We start from the raw sequence: 25,971 nt of genomic DNA, 5'->3' as shown, positions 1-25,971 counted from the left end.
GGATCATGACCTGAGGCGCTAGTATTGTGACCAATAAACAGTCCCTATAACTCCTAGCACAAGAGACACGTGCTGCTGTAACAAGCATGGTAAGGACATGCTTCACTTCCGCACACTGTGCGTTCCACATGCGTGCCAATCATCCTTGTGTGGTTATGTGAACCCCGCCCACTCTTGGCTTCTCACCAAATCATATTGTAGACACACAGGATAAGGAAGTAGCGCGTGTGCGTTTCACTCAGTAGCAAGGCCTGCAACGCACACGCGCTGCTTTGGTTGGGCGGGAACTTTAGTCCTCCCGACCAATCAGTGAGGCGCGCTGCCGTGAGAGGCGTGACGCGGCCGCGCACCCTTTCTTCAGCGATTGGGAGACCCCGTCGGTCCCTTTTCCCTTCTCGGCGGCGCAGAGAGAAGGTGAGCGCGAGCGCGGCGGGGCCTAGTGTGGCCCGGAGCCCGGGACTTTCCTGGCGGGGCCTCGTGTGGCCCGGAGCCTGGGGCTTTCCTGGCGGGGCCTAGTGTGGCCCGGAGCCTGGGACTTTCCTGGCGGGGCCTAGTGTGGCCCGGAGCCTGGGGCTTTCCTGGCGGGGCCTAGTGTGGCCCGGAGCCTGGGACTTTCCTGGCGGGGCCTAGTGTGGCCCGGAGCCTGGGGGTGCCGTGTCCCCGCACCCTGTTAGCCGGAGTCTCCAGTGAAGGCCGGAAAGCCCCGGGCTGGTGAGCAGGAGGAGCCCGTGCTGCCCGGCAGGACCGGGCTGAGCTCCCTCGGTGGGCCGGTGTTCTGCCGCAGGAGCCGCATGTTATCTGGTGCTGTCTGTGGCGCCATGTTATCATGACTGTGCCTCCCTATACCGCGGTGCGTGTGACTGAGGCTGCTCCCGTGCAGCCGCCGCTGGAGTGCGGACGGTGTGTGATCGCCTGAAACTGCACACCGCCATATTGTTGTAACCCCTTAAGTGCCTCCGGCACGTATGTAGCACAGCGTGCACTGTGGTGTGCACCTCTAACCCTGGTACTCGGTTCACTGGCAGTACCCTGCGGTGTACCGGCAGTACTATACTCTATCTACGCACAATCACTTGGGGAAATGGTCACCCTGCTGGCAATGTGAATGGTGCTCTTATATTAGACGCAGCCCAACGTTTCGGGGTCGGCCTTAATATGGGGCTCTCCTCTTGCCCCTGGATACCCCCGGACGTTGTGCTGCGCTTCTGTACTGTATATACATTGCTCTGCGTTATAAGTCTCTTCCATTCGCGTTGCCAGCAGCTTCTGACAATTTCTTCAATATATTGTGCACATATCCCTTGTTCCCTATTAATACCAAATGGCACAGATCTCAACCCTACCTTTAAATGTGAGTGCCCACCTTATTCAATCTCTTCAATGTTGCTTTTCCTGGCTTTGAAAGGGTTAATAGGACATACTTAATAACGAGGTAACTCGATGTATTACTTCCCAGTAAAACATTTTATAGAGTGGGGTTCCCATCACTTGCCCTCTGACTGTTCTGGGGCTGCACTGTTTCCCCCCAATAGTGCCAGAGATGACCTGTTCATGTTGGTTTTAGTGCTGCATATCTAGCAGGTTTTACACTTTGTGGTTTCTCTTCCACCTGAAAATCAATATTAAAAATATACTTAAAATTCCGGTGGGTATCTTTATAATTTACATAATCACCCTCCTTTAAATGTTCAAAATGACAGCTGTACAATAATAAACATTCCTATATTGGGTTGTAGCGAAGTCCATTGGCTTTCTATGTAGTGCTCATGTCCCAGTGACTGGTTCATTTCGAGTTCCTCCTTCTCCTTTCCAGATGCCCGGAGTGACAGTGAAAGACGTTAACCAGCAGGAGTTCGTCAGAGCCCTGTCTGCCTTCCTCAAAAAGTGAGTTCTGCTCTCGTTGATTAATGCAGAGATCTCTACTGGAGATGCTCTTTATTGGGCATTTGATTTCATTTAGGGTGTATGAACACCTCTCAGCTGGTCACTATGCAAGTGGTATGTCCTGTGAAGCATGGCCAACTCAGCAAAGCCCACCAACAGACCAGGTATTGGGGATATCCCGGGTTCCGCACCAGGTCGTACAGTCTAGGAATATCCTTAACATGACCTGTTGGTGGCCTTAGAGGACCTGAATTGGCCACTCCTGCCCTGTGTGAAGCTGGACAGGGCACTGTTCTGTAATGAGCTTGCTTTTACACAGGGTGCAGTTATGGCATTAATTTTACCCACCAAACTGCTGCCTGGCTTGTTGAACTAAAGTTGAAGTTATTTATTGATGTTGGGTGGCTCTCCTGGGTTGTTGGGTGGCTCTCCTGGGTTGTTGGGTGGCTCTCCTGGGTTGTTGGGTGGCTCTCCTGGGTTGTTGGGTGGCTCTCCTGGGTTGTTGGATCCCTCTCCTGGGTTGTTGGATCCCTCTCCTGGGTTGTTGGATCCCTCTCCTGGGTTGTTGGATCCCAGGCGGCACATTGTCCTGTAAGCACAGGCTACTTTTTATAGAAGTCATTTACTGACTGCTTCTGTTTCAGGTCTGGGAAACTGAAGGTACCCGACTGGGTGGACACAGTTAAGTTGGCAAAACACAAAGAGCTAGCACCTTACGATGAGAACTGGTTCTACACTCGTGCTGGTAAGAGGACTTACTAGCTGTTCGTTTATACTTCTGCCCATATAACAATGGTGTTTAAAAGGACCCGTTTTAAAATATATTGCCTTGAACACTGTCAGTGTGTTTCTTTTTGCAATGTTGAGTGGTTTATAACATCTTGCAGCCAACAGGTTTCCATGCCCCAGGACCATCTCATTTTTGTGCCTGCAGAACAGGGACATGGTGACCTGCTCATAGCTCCTTATGATTCTATACACACGGTCTCTTACTTGCCTCGGAAGGGGAGGCCGTTATCTCTTTGCAGTTGCAATATCCCACGTCACTTGGGCCAATAGGAAGCCGCATGGTACCTGCCACATCTGCTTCCCATTGGCCCTCATCACATTTAAGTTGCCATTTCAATAACCTCAACTAGCCCAGCCTGGGTTGCTACTGACACCACCTTCCAAGACAAGTATCACGGAAAGCAAGGGGTCCCCTGAGCTGAAATTAATGCAGTTCAGCTCCAGAGACCCCCTGCTTCATAGCAAATATTTTTTTTTCTTAAAACACGTGTAATCAAAATCTTGCAATTGGCTGCAAATCATATCGTCCCTCTTCTGATTCTGTGCAGTGTGTCAAAGTGTGAAGAGGTTGCTGCTGTTTTCTTTACTAAACTACTCAATTGGGCATCGCCATATTCTGAAACTCGCTAACACGATCACTGCCGCAGAGCTTACAGCAAGGACGGCCAACTCCAGTCCTCAAGGGCCTCCAACAGGTCAGGTTTTCTGGATCTCCTTTCAGGTACTACCTGTGCTGAAGCAGGGACAGCCAGAAAACCTGATCAGTCCTCAAGGGCCACCGACAGAAGTTGGCCACCCAGCTTGCAAGCCTGTGGCATGGTCGTCTTCCTGTGGGACTTGTGCGTGGAATCACACGTTTTGTTTTTCAGCTTCCACCGTGCGTCACTTGTACCTCCGCGGCGGGGCTGGTGTGGGATCCATGACCAAGATTTACGGCGGGCGCCAGCGCAACGGTGTCATGCCCAGTCACTTCAGCCGTGGCTCAAAGAGCGTGGCTAGGAGGGTGCTGCAGGCCCTGGAGAGCCTGAAAATGGTGGAAAAAGACCCCAATGGGTGAGTGAGGAAGGGAGATAACATGTGAATGTGTAACTCCTGTAGTGGGGAGATTGAGGCTTAGAATGGAAGTTCCACGCGCAAGATTTATTTACATACAAATACATGAAAAATATTACACACCATAAAAATACTCTGAATTATCCCCAAAAAAGAACACCCTTTCCTCTGAGCTATTACATGTAAGGTTTTGGGGGGGGGTTGCCCTTGTTGGGTGATTGTTATGGAATTACATTTGTGAAGCTCTTCAATAGATATTGATGACTGACCAGTTCAATTGATAAATCTGAACATCTGAGGCTGTGTGACAGGATTGCAGCTGTGTACATAAAACCGAGACCTGTGTTCCCAGCTTTTTGTTGCAAATTAATACTAATGGGACCCAGGACAGCAATACGTTGTTTCTCCCTTAATGAATAAACCTTATTACATAGTCAGACTGATGCTAACAAAACTGGGACCGGTCCCAGGCAGCCTGGTGTCCTTAGCTCATGGGGACGCGCTTATAGGAGCGGGGGACGCGCTTATAGGAGCGGGGGACGCGCTTATAGGAGCGGTGGACACGCTTATAGGAGCGGGGGACGCGCTTATAGGAGCGGGGGACACGCTTATAGGAGCGGGGGACGCGCTTATAGGAGCAGTCCAAGCTTTTACATTTATTTTTTTTACTGTTTTGAAGCAAGGGGTCTTGAGCTGAACCCCATTGATTTCTGCTTGTGGACCCCCTGCTTCCCGAGACACCTGTCGGGGATGCCAGTTCCCTCTCTGTTAAGTTTAGTGCTCCCACGTCACACTGCCCAATAGGAAACTGCTCCGGATGATACAGCTTCATGTCGGCTGCGGGGCTCGGGAGCTTTGAAACTCCGCCATTATATGAACCCGGCTAGCTGAGCAGAGCTGCTCCTTGCACTCCCTACTTCTGTATGCATCTCAGGAGGCAGGGGGTCCCTGCAACTGACATTACCGGGGTTCAGCTCCGGGGGTCCCTGCAACTGACATTACCGGGGGTCCCTGCAACTGACATTACCGGGGTTCAGCTCCGGGGGTCCCTGCATCTGACATTACCGGGGGTCCCTGCAACTGACATTACCGGGGGTCCCTGCAACTGACATTACCGGGGGTCCCTGCAACTGACATTACCGGGGTTCAGCTCCGGGGGGCCCTGCAACTGACATTACCGGGGTTCAGCTCCGGGGGGCCCTGCAACTGACATTACCGGGGTTCAGCTCCGGGGGTCCCTGCAACTGACATTACCGGGGTTCAGCTCCGGGGGTCCCTGCAACTGACATTACCGGGGTTCAGCTCCGGGGGTCCCTGCAACTGACATTACCGGGGTTCAGCTTCAGGGGTCCCTGCAACTGACATTACCGGGGTTCAGCTCCGGGGGTCCCTGCAACTGACATTACCGGGGTTCAGCTCCGGGGGTCCCTGCAACTGACATTACCGGGGTTCAGCTCCGGCGGTCCCTGCAACTGACATTACCGGGGTTCAGCTCCGGGGGTCCCTGCAACTGACATTACCGGGGTTCAGCTTCAGGGGTCCCTGCAACTGACATTACCGGGGTTCAGCTCCGGGGGTCCCTGCAACTGACATTACCGGGGTTCAGCTCTAACAAAATGGGGGTGGACGTTGCAAAAAAATTGCTGGCTTGTGGATTGCCACTTTAAGTCCTTACTGCCCCTCGTGTGGAAAGAATGGGGGGTACAGATGTTGATTTTACTACATGCAGTCCTCGCGCTATACTGCCCGGGAGCCGCCGGTGCAGATTGGGGCCTTACTACATGCAGTCCTCGCACTATACTGCCTGGGAGCCGCCAGTGCAGATTGGGGCCTTACTACATGCAGTCCTCGCGCTATACTGCCTGGGAGCCGCCGGTGCAGATTGGGGCCTTACTGCATGCAGTCCTCGCACTATACTGCCTGGGAGCCGGTGGTGCAGATTGGGGCCTTACTACATGCAGTCCTCGCGCTATACTGCCCGGGAGCCGCCGGTGCAGATTGGGGCCTTACTACATGCAGTCCTCGCGCTATACTGCCTGGGAGCCGCCGGTGCAGATTGGGGCCTTACTACATGCAGTCCTCGCGCTATACTGCCCGGGAGCCGCCGGTGCAGATTGGGGCCTTACTACATGCAGTCCTCGCACTATACTGCCTGGGAGCCGCCGGTGCAGATTGGGGCCTTACTACACGCAGTCCTCGCGCTATACTGCCTGGGAGCCGGTGGTGCAGATTGGGGCCTTACTACATGCAGTCCTCGCGCTATACTGCCCGGGAGCCGCCGGTGCAGATTGGGGCCTTACTACACGCAGTCCTCGCGCTATACTGCCTGGGAGCCGCCGGTGCAGATTGGGGCCTTACTACATGCAGTCCTCGCGCTATACTGCCCGGGAGCCGCCGGTGCAGATTGGGGCCTTACTACATGCAGTCCTCGCGCTATACTGCCTGGGAGCCGCCGGTGCGGATTGGGGCCTTACTACATGCAGTTTTCGCGCTATACTGCCCGGGAGCCGCCGGTGCGGATTGGGGCCTTACTACATGCAGTCCTCGCGCTATACTGCCCGGGAGCCGCCGGTGCGGATTGGGGCCTTACTACATGCAGTCCTCGCGCTATACTGCCCGGGAGCCGCCGGTGCGGATTGGGGCCTTACTACATGCAGTCCTCGCGCTATACTGCCCGGGAGCTGCCGGTGCAGTTTGGGGCCTTACTACATGCAGTCCTCGCGCTATACTGCCTGGGAGCCGCCGGTGCAGATTGGGGCCTTACTACATGCAGTCCTCGCGCTATACTGCCCGGGAGCCGCCGGTGCAGATTGGGGCCTTACTACATGCAGTTTTCGCGCTATACTGCCTGGGAGCCGCCGGTGCAGATTGGGGCCTTACTACACGCAGTCCTCGCGCTATACTGCCTGGGAGCCGCCGGTGCAGATTGGGGCCTTACTACATGCAGTCCTCGCGCTATACTGCCTGGGTGCCGCCAGTGCAGATTGGGGCCTTACTACACGCAGTCCTCGCGCTATACTGCCTGGGAGCCGCCGGTGCATATTGGGGCCTTACTACATGCAGTCCTCGCGCTATACTGCCTGGGAGCCGCCGGTGCAGATTGGGGCCTTACTACATGCAGTCCTCGCGCTATACTGCCCGGGAGCCGCCGGTGCAGATTGGGGCCTTACTGCATGCAGTCCTCGCGCTATACTGCCTGGGAGCCGCCGGTGCGGATTGGGGCCTTACTACATGCAGTTTTCGCGCTATACTGCCCGGGAGCCGCCGGTGCGGATTGGGGCCTTACTACATGCAGTCCTCGCGCTATACTGCCCGGGAGCCGCCGGTGCGGATTGGGGCCTTACTACATGCAGTCCTCGCGCTATACTGCCCGGGAGCTGCCGGTGCAGTTTGGGGCCTTACTACATGCAGTCCTCGCGCTATACTGCCTGGGAGCCGCCGGTGCAGATTGGGGCCTTACTACATGCAGTCCTCGCGCTATACTGCCCGGGAGCCGCCGGTGCAAATTGGGGCCTTACTACATGCAGTTTTCGCGCTATACTGCCTGGGAGCCGCCGGTGCAGATTGGGGCCTTACTACACGCAGTCCTCGCGCTATACTGCCTGGGAGCCGCCGGTGCAGTCCTCACACTATACTGCCTGGGAGCCGCCGGTGCAGATTGGGGCCTTACTACACGCAGTCCTCGCGCTATACTGCCTGGGAGCCGCCGGTGCAGATTGGGGCCTTACTACATGCAGTCCTCGCGCTATACTGCCTTGGAGCCGCCGGTGCAGATTGGGGCCTTACTACATGCAGTCCTCGCGCTATACTACCTGGGAGCCGCCGGTGCAGATTGGGGCCTTACTACACGCAGTCCTCGCGCTATACTGCCTGGGAGCCGCCGGTGCAGATTGGGGCCTTACTACATGCAGTCCTCGCACTATACTGCCCGGGAGCCGCCGGTGCAGATTGGGGCCTTACTACATGCAGTCCTCGCACTATACTGCCTGGGAGCCGCCGGTGCAGATTGGGGCCTTACTACATGCAGTCCTCGCGCTATACTGCCTGGGAGCCGCCGGTGCAGATTGGGGCCTTACTACATGCAGTCCTCGCGCTATACTGCCTGGGAGCCGCCGGTGCAGATTGGGGCCTTACTACACGCAGTCCTCGCGCTATACTGCCCGGGAGCTGCCGGTGCGGATTGGGGCCTTACTGCATGCAGTCCTCGCGCTATACTGCCTGGGAGCCGCCAGTGCGGATTGGGGCCTTACTACATGCAGTCCTCGCGCTATACTGCCTGGGAGCCGCCGGTGCAGATTGGGGCCTTACTACATGCAGTCCTCGCGCTATACTGCCTGGGAGCCGCCGGTGCAGATTGGGGCCTTACTGCATGCAGTCCTCGCGCTATACTTCCCGGGAGCCGCCGGTGCAGATTGGGGCCTTACTACATGCAGTCCTCGCGCTATACTGCCTGGGAGCCGCCGGTGCAGATTGGGGCCTTACTACATGCAGTCCTCGCGCTATACTGCCTGGGAGCCGCCGGTGCAGATTGGGGCCTTACTACATGCAGTCCTCGCGCTATACTGCCTGGGAGCCGCCGGTGCAGATTGGGGCCTTACTACATGCAGTCCTCGCGCTATACTACCTGGGAGCCGCCAGTGCAGATTGGGGCCTTACTGCATGCAGTCCTCGCGCTATACTCCCTGGGAGCCGCTGGTGCGGATTGCTTGGCGAATCGCTTGGGTGTGGGGTAAAGTGCCCATTAGGCTGCAGCTGGGAAGTTGCTCGTTTCCCGATTGGTGCAGAAACATCACGTGTCTTGCCTCTTTTTCTGGAAGGGCTCTTGGATTTGAGACTTCTTTATTCTGGAGCCTTTCTGGGAAACTGATGCAAAATAACTTCTCCCTTACATAACATATATTTTATAAGGCATGGTTTAATAGACCTGTTGTAATGTATCCCTAGGCTTGTCTGGCTGAACCTCTCTGCTGCAGCACGTGACGATGGGGCTGTTAGTGCCACGAATGGGAGGCTGAGGAGGGAGAGTACTTTAATAACCAGAGTATAATCTTATTATTTTACAGAGGTCGCAGACTGACTCCTCAGGGACAGAGAGACTTGGACAGAATTGCTGGACAGGTACTTACAGTAAAATACTGCATAAAGGGAGGGGAATGGGGGAGGGAAGATTCCTGCTCAGCTGTGAATATTAACTTTCTAGAGGTGCTATCAGGGATAATTATATGTGAAGGTATGTGGGAGAGGAAGGATCCCTATTGATGCACTCAACTCTACTAATATATACAACAATTAAATTTTATTAAAGTACTTGTAAACATAATTAAAACCTAAAGCGTTGCGCTGAAAGAAAACCGTGTAGAGTTTCCTATTGTCAGATGGCATATGTATTTATCACTGCCAAATATATAGGCTATGATCACACACTTAGATCATAAGGTGAGTCCCCACAGGGACTATGGGGGTGAGGAGTGAGCCCAAATGATTGAGTGGTCAGAGTTATAATATGCTCGGTGATTACCAATAGTAGAAATTTCTCATATCACTCCAGGAAATGTAGCTCCGGTTAACACTGCCTGTTGAGACAAGTTGGGAGGTAATGTCTCACAGGCTAATGGAGGTCCCCACAGTGGAGCACAATACTATATACCCCTGACTCTACTCACAGATACATCCGGTATGTTAATTGATCAAAACGAGTGGTTCGTGATCACTGCTGTTCAGTCGCTCCTGCTGTTTTAAGGAGCCAATACTGTACACACTCACACCCTCTTACTAGCTAGTGGGATCCACATCAATATGAAACGCTAGCCTAAGTAAACGTGCTGCCATGGACAAAGACAAAACACCTATGTGTTTGTCGTGCAACTGACGTCACTGTGACGTCATCCCTGTGGGGACTCACCTTATGATCTAAGTGTAAGAGTTGAGTGCATCAATAGGGATCCTTCCTCTCCCACATACCTTCACTTAAAGTAAAAGGCAGAGCTGTCCTGTCTGCTAAACCCCTTGAGTGCTAAAGGGGTCAGCAGTGCTTTCAGGCACTCGCAGAGTTTTGGCTCGGTGCTTAAGGTACTTACTTATACCAGGAGTGGACAGTTCCAGTCCTCAAGGGCCATCAACAGGTCGGGTTTTAAGGATATCCCTGCTTCAGCACAGGTGGATCCCTCAACAACTAAACTACCTGTGCTGAAGCAGGGATATCCTTAACCAGACCTGGTAGCGGCCCTTGGACTGCAGTTGGCCACCCCTGAATTAGAACATTAAAAGATATAATATAAATATCTGTATTTATATTATGTAGTAACGTGGGGGGGGTGAGACCTTTTTTTTTTATTGGACCAACAAGATGTTGAAATGTTACAAGCTTTCCCACCTCTCGGGGTTCTTCATCGGGTATGGCTGAAATAGACACAATATTAGTGTTTGTAAAAGGTATTTCTTGTTGCAATTCATTACACACGGTATATAACTTGTCAATTTCTGCCATACCCGATTTAAGGGCCCTGAGGGAGGAAAGCTTCTAACAGATAATCTACTTGTTGGTCCAATAAAAGGTATTGTACTTCTCTCCCCGTGTCATTACATGTTAGAAAGGACCAGCACAGCTTCGCATCCTTTGCTTTATTTATATTATACACATTTTGTTGCTGATCTATCTGGCAGATAATGATCAAATGGCAAATAATCTGGCTGCAAGATGTAGTAATTATCATATGAACATTTTCTGATATAATCAACATTCTTATGCTGCATCTGTGACCAGTAATTCTAGCCTACTGGTGCTGGCATGTAAAGTCTTGGTACCATTTAGTTAATCTGGGATTCCTGAGAGATAGGGGAGACCTTAATCACACCCACTCCTTGTGATATTGCAGACTGTTTCTGAGTGTTTCAACACTAAACATGTTTGTCGGCTAATCTTGTGTCCTTTCTCTTCACAGGTTGCAGCAGCAAACAAGAAACAACATTAAAACAGAACTGAATAAAAAATACAATCCTGTTCCCAACACTTCGTCTTGTGTTTGTTTTGTGCCGTTTCAAGACTTATGATTTGTTCTCTGAATACTTCCGTTTCTTATGATTATCTTGAGTTAGTGTAAAGGGTTACAGTTCTCAATCATATGAAGCTGAAGTGTGTCAAATCTTTCAGCTGGCGAGTATTGAATCGTACCTCGATATCCTCATGCACTGGTGTATGATTAAATAGCCACTGGCTTGCTGTCGTCCCAGGCTGTGCGTGTAAAATCCACCAATGTGTTTAATATAAATTGCGGCCACTATTACAAACCCTCCATTTAGTTTTCCATCGTTTTGGGAATGAATAGTCTGTAATGGCTTCAGTGCAGGGATCTTATTACTTACAAGCTGGTGCAGCCAAGCGGTCTGGGGAGGCGGGTAGTGAGGAAAGTATCGGGCAGTGGTATTTTGTATTTTAATAAGAAATTAACCTATAATTCCGACTGTCTGGGCATTCTTATCATAAACACCAGTCTGTTAGAGGCACTAGACTTTGCGTCAGGCACACTGCCCTTTCATAAGCTTTACAACATTGTTAGTCCGAGACTAATCTGGCTTTAGAAGATGGTGGTGTTGCATGTACAGTTCTGGGGTAGCTGCTCGCACTATTTTCAGGTACATTCTGCTAAGCCAGCGGTGTGCAAAGTGGGGGTGTGCCCCCCCCCTGGGGGGCACTGGATTTTTCTGGGGGGGGGGGGGGGACAGGCAGTTGCAGGGGTCCTGCTCTCTTCCCACAGACATTTAAATTAAATGCCGGGGATCGCGTGAGGCCCCTGCAACTGCAAAACTTAACGGTGCCGGTGTCACTCGTCTCCATGACAACGCAGCGTCATGTGGCGACACCCGTCACATGACGCGGCGGGGGCGCAGCAAACAGTTTGTGCGCCCCCTGTGCTAAGCAATACAATGTTTCTTGTCTAACATCTGCTAGTCACCTCTTGGGAACTCAAATGTGTTGACCTCTAACATTGTTACTACTTGGTACCTACAGTGTGAGGGCTATTTATTTGGCCCTATGTCCACTGCACACACTGGACACTTTAGGTTTCTACTTTTGAGTGGATTTAATACAGCAGGGAAAGTAAACATTCTTTGTGACAAACAAAAAGGTGTGTGTACACCTGGCCTCGCTGCTATTTCAGAGCAATGCTGTCACGGCCGTGCCTGGTCACTTTGCATTTAGTACGGGCCTTGTCAAATGTCTGCAGAATAAAACGCAGTCTGGCCATGTGTGCGACGTACTTGGCATGATCTGATCCTGTGTCCAACAGAGTCTTTCAGATCAAATTGATGAAGCTGACCTCAAGAACGTGACTTGTCCCCCTACCTAGCAGCAGTGTAAACCTCTGCCAACCGCTTTACATCTCCCTGTATTTGTCATTGTGTGCAATGACACTGAGCACGTGATGTATTGCAGCAAAACGGTCACAAATAGTGTCATTTCCCATACATCACCAAGTGAGGTTCTAGGAAGGTCCCGTCGTCGGGTGAGGTTCTGGGGGAGATTCCTTATTACTGTGCAACTTTTTTTTCCCCCACATCTGCAAAAAAAAATACTTTGCATGTTGACCTCATTTGTGATGCTTCTGATCGGGAGTGTGGTGGTGGAGACTGGATTCTTTCTCATAGTACCTCGAGGTGTCAGGGACTGCCTCCATTCCAGCACCGCACGAACAATGAATGAGTGCCCTTTCCCTCTGTAAATGATTGAAGAGTCATTATTCTGTGACGGGAGGGGGCTGTGACCGCTGCTTGTCCCATCACTGGGCCCTACAAGGATGCGTTGGGGATAACTTAGCTATAATTGTCACATTTTATGAACATACCAAAACATGAGAAATCTTAAGGTTTTTTTTTTTAATCGTTTTTTTTAACACCATGCTTTTTTTTCTCCTTTTTATTGGTTTTCCAACATTGCTGGGAAACATGACAGATTTCAACACATCTTTACAATTTTCCATTTTAAGTAAATTATACTTAAAAGAAGTTAAAAGGTATAACTCAGATGCTCAAGTTTATCGCAGAAATACACAATTTTTAATTTAACTTACAGAATGTACAAAACAACTTTAGTCAGACACATTACAGACGTTGGGTTCGGATATACTGTTCTCCTGTCTTGATACCTGGTTCTTTTCTCCCTCTGTTGACCTTATCTATGACCTTGTGCAATATGCCGCAAGAGACTCCAAGATGTGTGCGCCAAAGCCTGATATCTGTGGTCTTTTTCACTCTGGTAGGGAGTCAATAAAAGGTTCCCATTTTGTAAAGAGATTCTCAGTTTTTTTTGTTTCTTTTATCTAAGATCATTAGCTGAGAGAGATGTTTTAACCGTTTCCCAGTTTGGAGGGTCATACTTCACCCATTGCTCCATTATAGACTTTCTAGCTGCCAGGAGTATAGTTTCAGCAATCCTTGGGTTCCTGAGTCCTCATTAACTTCTTTCCACCCCTCCATGTTCCCAAATAACGCTGAGAATCACTTGTTTGCTACAGCAATCATTTGGAACAGGGGATGGCCAACTCCAGTCTTCAAGGACCACCACCAGGCCAGGTATTGGGGATATCCCTGCTTCAGCACAAGTGGCTCAGTTAGAATGACAACCACTTGTGCTGAAGCAGGGATATCCTTTGGCAGCAAAGAGATCACAAACAGATCTGTTGCTGTGTTCTAAAAGAGTAGAGTCATTTATTAAAGCCAGATGTCGCTTTAATGCATGCATATCTTTATATAGCGCCATTAATGTACACAGCACTTCACAGCAGTAATACGACAATCATATAAATAACACATTGGGAGGAAGTGCTTCAGACATAAAAGTAACATTAAGGAAGAGGAGTCCCTGCTCCGAGGAGCTTACAATCTAATTGGTAGGTAGGAAGAACATACAGAGACAGTAGGAGGGTGTTCTGGTAAGTGCGTCTGCAGTGGGCCATGGTTTGTGTATGGTATTGGCCGTGGAGCTTCTCATGCTTCGTTAAGGAAATGTGATTTAAAATGGGTCCTAAAGGTGGATAGAGAGGGTGCTAGTCGGGTATTGAGGGGAAGGGCATTTCAGAGGTGCGGGGCAGTCCGTGAGAAAGGTTTAAGGCGGGAGAGGGCTTTAGACACAAAAGGCGTTAAAGCGATAACATCCTTGAGCAGAACGCAAGAGTCGGGAAGGTGCATAGCGAGAAATTAGGGCTGAGATGTAGAGAGGGGCAGAAGAGTGTAAAGCTTTAAAAGTGAGGAGGCGATTTGAGAGTGTGATATGGGATTTGATCGGAAGCCAGGAGAGGGATTTCAGCAGGGGAGACGCTGAGACAGATTTAGGAAAGAGTAGAGTGATTCTGGCAGCAGCGTTTAGGATAGATTGTAGGGGAGACAGGAGGTTACAGTAGTCGAGACCGGCCTGTGTCAGTTTTAGCAGTAGAGCAATCTTTGTAATATTGAGGAGAAAATGATAGGTTTTAGCTATCTTTTGAATGTGAGAGCGAAGTAGAGTGTGACCCCAAAAGTAATGTGGAAGGAGATAGTAGGGCCAGGTTTGGGAGGAAGTGTGAGGAGCTCTGTTTATGCCATGTTAAGTTTGAGTCGGTGGAGGGCCATCCAGAATGATATCGTGGAGAGACATTAAGAAACTTTGTCTGCACAGCAAGTGTAAGGTCAGGGGTTGAAAAGTACATTTGTGTTTAATCAGCATAGAGGTGATAATTCAACACGAGATGTGATTAATAAATATTTGAATTTGCAAAATCGATGGAGGCTCTCTGTTTGTCCTGAATTCTGTGGAACGCCGCCGGCTTCCCTTACTGAGAAGAGAGCACCAGTGTACGGATGCACCATAAGTATGCACCAGTATAAGGATGCACCAGTATAAGGATGCACCAGTGTAAGGATGCACAAGTGTAAGGATGCACCAGTGTAAGGATGCACAAGTGTAAGGATGCACCAGTGTACGGATGCACCAGTGTACGGATGCACCAGTGTACGGATGCACCAGTATAAGGATGCACCAGTGTAAGGATGCACAAGTGTAAGGATGCACCAGTGTGAGGATGCACCAGTATAAGGATGCACCAGTGTAAGGATGCACAAGTGTAAGGATGCACCAGTGTAAGGATGCACCAGTGTACGGATGCACCAGTGTACGGATGCACCAGTGTAAGGATCCACCAGTGTAAGGATGCACAAGTGTAAGGATGCACCAGTGTAAGGATGCACAAGTGTAAGGATGCACCAGTGTAAGGATCCACCAGTGTAAGGATGCACCAGTGTACAGATGCACCAGTGTAAGGATCCACCAGTGTAAGGATGCACAAGTGTAAGGATGCACCAGTGTAAGGATGCACAAGTGTAAGGATGCACCAGTGTAAGGATGCACAAGTGTAAGGATGCACCAGTGTAAGGATCCACCAGTGTAAGGATGCACCAGTGTAAGGATGCACAAGTGTAAGGATGCACCAGTGTAAGGATCCACCAGTGTAAGGATGCACCAGTGTAAGGATGCACCAGTGTGAGGATGCACCAGTATAAGTATGCACCAGTGTAAGGATGCACCAGTGTAAGGATGCACCAGTGTGAGGATGCACCAGTGTGAGGATGCACCAGTGTAAGGATGCACCAGTGTGAGGATGCACCAGTGTGAGGATGCACCAGTGTAAGGATGCACCAGTGTAAGTATCCTCTATTTATTCCATTGCTGGTGTGCAACATGTATCTTTGCTGTGTTCCAAAAGCCATAACAATAATGTGCTACACTTAGGAATATGTTACGTATCAGCTGCAGTATTTCTCTGGCTGCAGCATAGTCAGAAGGCGGCCATTTCGTTAGACACACAAGCAGGATTTTTACAGATTTATAACAGGAGCACCAAACGATTGCCAGCTTGGGTACGGATGTAGAACGATACATTGTGGGAAGTATGTGTAGAGCCTCTACTCACTGTCCCGGAACATGACATGCGGTACACCAAATGCTGGCAGATCTGATCCTGTAGTAGATCCTGAGCAAAGCGTATCACAAATAGCAGCGAGCACTCTAGTACAAGAAGAAAAAGTATTGGTTGAAGAAACGTGTGGATCCAGCACGTTTCGGTGCCAGCCGGAAATGTCAGAGCTTGACTACGTTCCCAGCCGGTGCCGAAACGCCTAGGATTCATGTTTGTTCAATAAATACTTTTTCTGCATCTACTAGCGTGCCCGCTTCTATTCTATTTCTGAATGATACATTGTCACATGCTTTACATATGTAGCCAGGTCCCCTCTGGCTCCCCGGACCTCCGTTCCTCCCTCCCTTACCTCCGGCAGAGTGAGGGCAGCTGCAGGGGTGATAGCGTCGCCGGGGGCTCCCGGTGACAGCAGTTGCAGGGCGCCGTCATGTTTGAAGTATTCGCGCTCGCGCATGCACAGAAGGCGCCCGGCAGCCATGTTCGGGCTGGCATGACAGTTCGCGCATGCGCAGGAGTTCGCGTGTCAGCGGCGGCCATTACAGATAGAGCATGAGCAGTTGAGAGTATCGGCGGCCATTACAGGGTTGCGCATTCGTAGCGGAGCAGACGCACGCGTCCCTAATGTTAAAGAGGTCTGCCATGGACTACAACACCCAGAAGACATAAGGGCAGATACCACCTGACGTCAGGGAGCCAATAGGGCTGGGAGCTTCCCCTGAGGATAGGATACATTTGTTGCGATCAGGACAGGAAGAAGTCAGTGGGAGCTGGGAGACAGACAGGGGAGGTAGTGTGTGTAGGGAGCCAGTGGCTCCTACACTAGGCCAGGTTACCCCCAAGGCCCCAGCTAGGCCCAACTCACCAGTATAGATTGTGGCTGCTGTAGGGAAGGCCCCTTAGGTAGGAACCCTGCCCTTAGCAGTGTGTAAGTTCAGGGACACAGCTGTCGTGCTGATAAGACCCTGATAAGTGTGGTCTGGGATCAGACTACCTCACTACAGATAAGTGACTATCTGTATGGTGAGATCATCCTGTTTGATAGAGGACGCCATCGCAGAGACTTCATCGCTGGACACAGACGGGTCCTCTAAGGTTGTTTTTTTTTTTCAACTTCAAATTTTTCTTTATTGGGGTCACATAATCATACATTGTATCACATCCCATTGTGTTACTTCCCCCCAATAATGTTTTTTAAACATTTATCAGGCAACGATAACTGCCACAGTACAGGACAAGGACATCACGTACAGGACAGACAAGACAAACCAGACAACGGGCAGGGGAGGGAGGGGGAAGGGGGGAGGGGGTCGACTCCGGGTGCTCCTGCTGATGTGTTGTCTCTTACGGGCCTCATGTCTTGTTGGTTGGCACTCCTTGCTTCTATCTCTGGCGAATAATGTTTTCTCCAATGATTTTTTTTTTTTTATTATTATTTTGGGGGGCTACTTCTTCGGGGGCTGACAACTAACTGTTCGTCACTATTTGTCGTTCAATCTCTGACCTCCAAAGGAGAACGCGCCTGAACCTATTAACGCAAGATTGCGGTGGCATCCACCCCGGGGATATCTGTCTGAGTCAGCCAAGGCGACCAGACTTTTAGAAAGTTTGTGCCGGTGTCATTAACCAAACTCGTTAATTGCTCCATCTGGCAAACGTGCCAAATCCTATTTCGAATCTTGGGGATAACTGGGACTTCTGGTTGCTTCCATAATGCTGCAATCTCGCATCTAGTGGCTGTTGCAAAATGCGCGATTAATTTGTGCGTCGCATTTGACATACCCTGGATCCGTCTGCCCAGCAGGAACAACCACGGGTCCAGGGGGATCTCCCAATCGAGCATCCGCTGTAACCAATCTCTAATCTGTTCCCAAATCGGGACCACTTTTGTGCAGGACCACAGCATGTGTCGCAGGTCTGCCACCTCCCCGCACTGTTTTGGGCAGAGCGGGGAGTAGCCCTTAACAAATTTAGCCAATCTAGCTGGGGTGTAGTACCACCACATCAGGACCTTAAACGCGTTCTCCTTCAGTGTGGTACATATGGAGCTTTTAGCTACTGCTTGTGTGATCTGCTCCCATTCCTCGTCCTCTAGCGTCTCCCCTAGGTCAGTCTCCCACTGTCGAATGTAGCTTAACCGGGTCTCGATTGTTGTCTCCGGACAGACCACTTCCCTGTACATTCTAGATGTGAGTCCCCTTGTGTCCACGTCTCTGGAACACAGCTGCTCAAAATTTGTGCGTGCTGGTCTAATTGGGGTTTGGTTGTAAAAATCTCTGATCTGGAGATACCTAAAAAATTCTGCGTTTGGGATATCCTTTGCGGATTTGATTTGCTCAAATGTTTGAATATGTATCCTACCCTCCAGATCCTTCAGACGGGTGATGCCCGCTTGGTTCCAGTACGTCAATTTTTTACTGTTCAGCCCTGGAGCGAAATCTGGGTTGCCAATGATTGGCGTCATAAGAGAAGCTTTTGTAGTTAATTTACATTTAAATTTAGTGGCCTCCCACACTCGTAGCGAATTGTCAATGGCCTGAAGCGGTGTGCCTATTTGGCGTGCCCTACGTTTGGGCAGCCAGATCAGCTTCTGGATGTCAATCGGTGCACAGCACTTTCTCTCCAACTCTACCCATCTCCGAAGGCTTGGGTCCGTGTGCCATTGGAGAATTTGAGCCAATTGGGCCGCTTTGTGGTAAGCAAACAAACAAGGTACCGCTAGTCCTCCTCTTACTGTGGGTCTCTTTAATATACCCTTAGAATTTCGTGGGTTTTTCTTATTCCATATAAAATTCATAATAGTTGACTGCAGTGAGAGGATGTCAGAGTGAACCACCGGTATAGGTAGGCTCTGGAAAAGATATAACATCCTTGGGAGGAGATTCATCTTCACGCAGTGTATCCTTCCAATCCATGAGATGCCCCCTTTTGCCCACACCCTGAGATCCTCTCTCAGCGCCTTTATTAACCTGGGAAAGTTTGCCTTATATAGAGTTTTGTAGTCCCGTGTAAGATATACCCCTAAATATTTGATAGCGGAGGGTTGCCATTTAAAATTGAAGTTGAGATCAATCAGTTTTTCAACTTCCTTGGGAAGGTTAATATTGAGGGCTTCTGATTTGGACTGATTGATCTTAAAGCCGGAAATATGGTTAAATTTGCTCAAGATTCCAAATACACTAGGGAGGGACGTGAGGGGTTTGGACAGCGTTAGGATAACATCGTCCGCATACAGAGCGGCCTTATACTCGTGCTTTCCATCTGAGATGCCTGTGATATCTGGGCTGTTGCGTATGTGCGCCGCCAGTGGCTCTATACAAAGGGCAAACAGCAACGGCGACAGCGGACATCCCTGTCTCGTTCCACTTTTTATGTGAAATTGCTCAGAGGGAAAACCCTGGTGCTTCACTCTCGCCGTTGGGCCCTCATACAGCGCCATGATGGCCCTCAGTAGACGTCCCTTAAAGCCAAATGCTCCCAGAGTTTCCGTTAGATAGGGCCAGTCTATTCTATCGAAGGCTTACTCTGCGTCCAGACTTAGCACCATGGAATGTGTTTTTTTCTTTTGGGCCAGATCAATCAGATCAATAATCTTTCTGGTGTTGTCTGCCGCTTGCCTGCCTCCGATAAACCCTACCTGATCCGCATGGATTAACCTGGGAAGGACACTACCCACCCTGTTTGCTATGAGTTTAGAATAGATTTTGATATCGGAATTAATCAGTGAAATGGGCCGGTAGCTCTTGCAGTCTGCCGGGTCCTTTCCAGGTTTGTGGATCACAGAGATGGAAGCCTGAAGCATTTGTGCTGGAAAGGAGGCTCCTTCCAAAATATTGGTAAATAGTTTTAGCATATGTGGGGCTAGAATTTTAGCGTATTTCTTATAATACTCTTCGGTTGTTTTGCTGTACCCGGGTGCAGGAGCAGTGTTAGAGTTAACCTCCTGCACAGCGGCCTAGCATGTGCGTTACAGACTGGATAGATACAGTGTTATTATATCCAGGTGCAGGCCTAATGGCAAGTTGCGGGGCTGTCATGCCTGGGAGGGCACTAACTGGGTCACATGCAAAATGGTGTGATGCCTGTCAGTACCTAGACCTGCCCAGTTATAGGGCAGGGTTACAAACCCCTCACTAGGAATAAGAGGGGACACTACTAAATTGGAGTGGTTCTGGGTTTCCCTCTGGGGAGTAATGGAGATTCTCCCTTGCCCTGTCAGGGGGCAAGGGGGTAAAGGCTAGCCCAGGGGTCTCAAACCCCTGGGGTGACTAGCCAAGGGAATGATGAAGGGAATGCTGGTTCCAAAATAAAGACCAAGTTATGCAGTTCTTGTCTGAGACTAATTTATTCAGAGAGTGTGCCTGTGGGAGGGAGGGGAGGGGGAGTGGGGGGGGAACATATTATGCTTTCCAACATACCAAAGAAGAGAATTATGAGCGAGATATAATAATCGAATAATTAGTATAATATACAATATTACATGGCCCATATGTTGGGTGAATGCAAAAAAGTGACAGTGGCTCTCACTATCCGTTATACATAGGTTAAAACAATAGTCATGATCTGTCTAAAAGATCAGAACATAAAATCTCGTTAATAAAAACAAAGGTAAAATACAACCAGATGATAATATCAATTATACTGGCCCTTGATACAGTCTGCAGCTCAACCTGGAGGAGTCATCCTTTGATCCTTGTGTGTTATTGTAGTGGAAATGGTGGTGAGCGCATGTGATGGATATATAAAAAATAATATTAGAACACTCAATGTAGGTGAGCAGAAAAATAGTACAGAGAACAATGGTCGGGGAGAGAAATATACAGATAGCCATACTCACACGGCCATGTGTGAGCCCCTTCACATCAGGGGTTTTCTTTGTGCATAGAATATGCCACCGGTGGGAGACGGTCTCTCTTCAAACCTATAGTAGGGGGCATCTGGTTTCCCAAAAAGACAGTCCCAGTAAGGGTGTCCCTCAAACCGTCCCAGTAAGGGTGATAAGCATAGGCACAGAATTAAAAATGAACACTTTATTGAAATAACAGAGTAAGTGTTAACTGACATACTCTCTCCAGCTCCTGTAACCGCCTGGAGCGCCCCGTTGCAGTTACTTCCGCGTCCGAATGTACGACCACAATGAGGAGAACTCGTGGGGGCTACGGCAACCTTCTGAGTACAATAGGAAACACGTACCGACAGGGAACAACGCGTTTCGGAAAAACTTTCCTTCGCAGGTTCCTGCCGGTTACTCATGCTACTCTTCCTCTCTCTCATTCTCCTCTCATATTCAAAACGTTTCTAAAACTTGTCGCTTTTTCCTCCGCAATATCACAAAGATACGCCCTTTCCTCTGTTACTCGACTGCTAAAACTCTGACTCAGGCCCTCATTCTCTCCCGTCTCGATTACTGCAACCTCCTGCTGTCCGGCCTTCCTGCCTCTCACCTGTCTCCCCTACAATCTATCCTAAACGCTGCTGCCAGAGTCACGCTACTCTTTCCTAGATCTGTCTCAGCATTTCCCCTCATGAAATCCCTCTCCTGGCTTCCGATTAAATCCCGCATCTCACACTCAATTCTCCTGCTCACTTTTAAAGCGTTACACTCTTCTGCCCCTCCTTACATCTCAGCCCTAATTTCTCGCTATGCACCTTCCCGACTCTTGCGTTCTGCTCAAGGATGTCTTCTCTCTACTCCCTTTGTATCTAAAGCTCTCTCCTGCCTTAAACCTTTCTCAATTTCTGCCCCACACCTCTGGAATTCCCTTCCCCTCAGTACCCGACTAGCACCCTCTCTATCCACCTTTAAGACCCACCCTTGGGGAAACTTGGTGTGACGGATTAAACCGGCTCCCTTAGTAAAAGAAGGCTAAGGCCAGTCTGCTGTCTCCTTGCCATGCCAGCTCCCTTCATTTTAATGCAGAGTATCAGGGAAAGGTATATTGCTGGGTTACAGCTGTATGATCTACTGATTCCCTCCCCCCTCTAGCAGACAGATACCCCCCTGTGGTTCCTCTATTGTGTGTCCCAGGCAGCCATTTGCTGCATGACCCCTGCTGAGATCAGCTCCTTACATTGCAGACTGAGCGTCCCCATCTGTAACCCCTTCTGTGCTGGATCCCCTTTTATTGTCACATTTCATTTAGGCAGGGGCCAGCCCTGTGATTGGCTGAGGATTAAAACATCTCTGATTGGTGCAAACCCCCCATAGGGAATGATGGGCGAGGAAATGTTTAAACCCCTTGCCTGGCCTTTCCAGACTGGGACTCACTGGGGAAAGACATTCAGATGCTGGGACCTCTCTTTGGAACATATTGCTCTGTGCAGTTACCCCACTGCCCTGCACCCTCCCAAAGACTTTATTCCCGCACCCCCGGGTGGAACTGACTACTTGTAAGTTTCAAAGAAGAACTCTCTCATGTCTCTGCCCTCCCGGTGTACTTACTGCTGCTGACGGTACGTTATATTTTGTGTACTGTACCCTCTAGGTTAAACTCTTGTTTGATCGCACTATTGTCGTGACAGAGTGTTAGTCCACATGGTTTTGTGTAACTTGTGACCTACTGTATGTTGTGATATTGCTCAGAAGCTGCCCCGTAGTGAGCTCAGCTAGGGTTGTTACTGTGTGTGCCTTGTGACCCAGTAACGTGCTGTGTGCTCGCTGGGAGTTCTGGAATTCTCTAGGTTAAGTGGAAATTCCGGTACCCCCAGAGACCCCCAGGGTAATGGAGGTTGGGTGGGATCCTTGTGATCTGGGTGCAGGGATTGTGTAATGGTTTTACGTGTTCTGGGACCCTGGGACCCTCTGCACTCACGGGGGTCCCTCTGTCCCCAGAAATCACACAGGTATCAGGGTAAGGTTGTGTAATCTGGGACCCCGGCATAGGAGCGTGGCTATCCCTGGCCTTGGTTAGCGCGCCATCCGTGGGCGTGTCGGGGGGGGCGGGCCAGTGATGTCACGGAGCTGGTTCACACTCATTGGGCGAACCGCTCACGTGACCGGCCCTGCGCTCCCTTGAGCGCTTGAATCTAAAATTTTCATAAGACCCACGCTTACGCACGCTTCATTGCGGCTGCAGGGGCTCACTGGTAAGCACCAGCGCGCCTCAGCACGGGTCAGCGCCTGAGCGCTGACCATGCCCGAGGCCTAAGATTGTGTAATCTTAGAGGTTGGGTGGGAATCATTGTGATCTGGGTACATGGATTGTGCAATTGTTTCGCGTGTTCTGGGAACCCTGGGACCCTCTGCACTCACGGGGTTCCCTCTGTCCCCAGAAACCACACAGTATCAGGGTAAAGTTGTGTAATCTGGGACCCCGGCATAGGAGCGTGGCCCTTGGAGTGGGGCCCATGGTGGTTCTGGGTGGTAACTACCCTCCTAGAAAAGCCAGAATAGGATTCCCATGGTGTACTCTGGGTCAGTGTTCCCAGGATTGTGGGTGGGGTATCCTGGGTATAGGGGCGTGGCATATATAGTACTGTATATCCCTCCCTCTGTATACAGACACAGAGTACTGTATATCCCCTCTGTATACAGAGTACTGTACATCCCTCCCTCTGTATACAGACACAGAGTACTGTATATCCCACCCTCTGTATACAGAGACAGAGTACTATATATCCCTCCCTCTGTATACTGAGGCACAGAGTACTGTATGTCCCCTCTCTGTATACAGAGGCACAGAGTACTGTATATCCCTCCCTCTGTGTACAAACACAGAGTACTGCATATCCCTCCCTCTGTATACAGAGGGAGGGATATGCAGTACTCTGTGTCTCTGTATACAGAGGGAGGGATATACTGGAGCATAGTGTGTGTGAAGGTGTGTACAGAGTGTAGTGTGTGTGTGTGTGTGTGTGTGTGTGTGTGTGTGTGCGTGTGCATGTGTGTGTGTGTGGGGGTGTGTGTGTGAGGGTGTGTGGAGCGTAGAGTGTGTATGTGAATGCAGAGCATAGTGTGTGTTGGTGCAGAGAGTAGGGTGTATACAGAGTGTAGTGGGTGTGCGAAGCGTAGTGTGTTTGTGTGTTGGTGCAGAGCATAGTGTGTGTGTTTGTATATATATGTTTGTGTATATATATGTGTGTGTGTTTGGCAGAACATGTACTGTGATTGGTCGTTTCAATCACGTGACACGGCCGTCGTAACAAACAAAAACACATTTCTCGGTCTCTTCCCCAGCTGCGCGCTTTGTTGTACGTCGCGCCGCGACCGTCACTTTCAGTATGATCACTTCCATTTGATGTAAGCTATTTGTTTTGCCGCCGCACGGATTGAGGGAGAGTGGGGTAATTGATGGAGGGGGGAGAGTGAGAGGTGAGACTGAGGGGAGAGAAATACATGGAAAGTGGGAAGGAAATAGAGGGGGCTCGCGAGGTGTAAAATGGGGGGCTCGCGGGGTGTGAAATAGGGCTCGCAACACTGCCATTTAAGTAAAAGATGAGCCGTAAAAAAAAGATTTCATGGTAGGTGTGTTATGGGTGGGGGTAGGGAGGGGGTTTCTTCATCCTTGCAGGTGTATTATGGGTGGGGGTGGGGAGGGCTTTTCTTCATCCTTGCATTTGTCCTGGGGACCAAGATTTCTGTTGGAGGCACTGGGTGGCAAGATGGGATTTGCAGTAGGATTTAGAAAACAAATTGGTATATCTCCCAATCTGATTGGTTGGATTGCCATGTGATGTCAGCCATTTTTTTCTGGTGACGTCATTTTAAAGGGAAAGAAGCATAGCATTCCTGATTGGCGGGCAAACGACAAACCGTTTGATGGGGTCATGCTAAACCGTTCGAGATGGCAGTAATTTTATCGAAGAGGCCAGTAAAGCAATTGCCATGCTAGCTGCTAAAGGTAATTAGGGGTTTAACCCTCTGACCCCCACACCCAACCCCCCATGGGAAGCCGAACCACCCTCCCAGGGGCAACTACCGCCATCACCCACGCCCCCTACCTCCACCCCCCCTTCTATGCGAATGCCCAATATTCCTAATAGACAAATGTGGTTTTAAAAATTAACAAAATGTAACAGGTTTTCCCCCACCCAATCGCATATAGAGTGCATGTGAGGGGGGACCTATATGTTACCAGGTGTGGTGCAATATACCTGTTAGGCTCCCAGGAGGCCTGAGCCTCCGCCAGTGAGAGCCTGGGGTGAATCTTCTGGAACAATCTTGCTTACACCACCTCTACCTGTGTAGGATTCTAGGAGTGTAGAATGTACCCCACCCAGGACCCACATATAGTAACCACATACACAGGAGTATAAGTATAACAATTTACTATATGCAGATAATAACATCACACAATACACATAAAGCAACCATATGACATCAACAGTGCATAACATCAGTGTCACCCTGCAACACTACTAAGCACAACTATCCTCCGCCTCGCAGGGCCTTAACCCCACACTGTATTTCCAAAGTCCTTGTACCCAAAGTCCCAAGAGTCCCACAACCCCACCCATGTGTGGGACAGTGGTGCCCACTAAGATGAAGTGTATAGGTGGTGCACTTGGTGATTTGGGATAATACCTGTCTGGTGCTCCTGCAACCGGGTACCGCAGAACAATGGAAAATAACCCGTCTGTGTCCAGCGCCGAAGCCTCAGCGATGAGGGTCTCCTTCTGAGCAAGCTCACCGCTCAGACAGTCTCTGTCTCTGCTCTGCAGAGAAGGATTCACTGCAACACTGACTCTTCTTGTCAGAGCACGCAGCACTGCAGCTATGTCCCTGACTACAACAGATATAATGGGGCAGGGTCCCTACCTTAGGGCCTTCCCTATGAACATTCCCACAAACCCTAGTGGGGAGTGGGTCCTACTGTTCCTGGGGCCTGGGGTTTCTCTGGCTTAGTACAGCAGAGCACTGCTCTCTGTACACTACCTTCCCCAATCTCTTCCTGGATCCAACTGACACTCCCACTGCTCGCAACAATGTATATCTCTGCTCAGGAGAATCTCACTCTTACATTGGCTCCCTGGTGTCACCTGGGCTCCAGCCCCTCCCTGGGGCTTGTGGGAACTGTAGTCCCTGAAGAGCCTTTCTATTATTGGGGCCGCATGCGCTATGTCGGCTGCGTGTGCGCAATGATGTAATGGCCGCCACTGCTTTCTTCTGTGCATATGCGACCTTGGGGAGTCCCTGCGCTACGGAGCGCCATCTCTGCCCCTTCACGCTCAATATAATGGCCGCCGCAACTCTTCTGCGCACGTGCGAACCTCTGTGCATGCACGAACGCATCCAAGATGGTGAAACCCTGTTGTGTATGCCACCGGGAGCCCCTGGTGACGCGATCTCCCCGCAGCTCCC

At 50.2% G+C, this 25,971-nt stretch overlaps 1 protein-coding gene across 1 annotated transcript; it reads left to right on the top strand.

Annotated features, from left to right (window-relative positions):
* The first annotated feature begins 294 nt into the window (after positions 1-294).
* Positions 295-10,733, top strand: RPS19 (ribosomal protein S19). Its single transcript, XM_075606473.1, has 6 exons — positions 295-414; positions 1,814-1,884; positions 2,529-2,629; positions 3,543-3,726; positions 8,790-8,844; positions 10,668-10,733. Exons 2-6 carry the CDS (start codon positions 1,814-1,816, stop codon positions 10,695-10,697), a joined length of 441 nt encoding a protein of 146 aa, XP_075462588.1. The 5' UTR covers positions 295-414; the 3' UTR covers positions 10,698-10,733.
* Positions 10,734-25,971: the final 15,238 nt, after the last annotated feature.

This window comes from Ascaphus truei, chromosome 6, assembly GCF_040206685.1.
Source record: "Ascaphus truei isolate aAscTru1 chromosome 6, aAscTru1.hap1, whole genome shotgun sequence".
Lineage (NCBI taxonomy): Eukaryota > Metazoa > Chordata > Amphibia > Anura > Ascaphidae > Ascaphus > Ascaphus truei.
This window is presented reverse-complemented; position numbering and strand designations above follow the sequence as displayed.

Coding starts and splice junctions, on each gene's coding strand:
- RPS19 (XM_075606473.1), top strand. CDS start 1,814: ATGCCCGGAGTGACAGTGAAAGACGTTAACCAGCAGGAGTTCGTCAGA. Junction 1,885..2,528: donor CTGTCTGCCTTCCTCAAAAA/GTGAGTTCTGCT, acceptor CTTCTGTTTCAG/GTCTGGGAAACTGAAGGTAC. Junction 2,630..3,542: donor CTGGTTCTACACTCGTGCTG/GTAAGAGGACTT, acceptor TTTGTTTTTCAG/CTTCCACCGTGCGTCACTTG.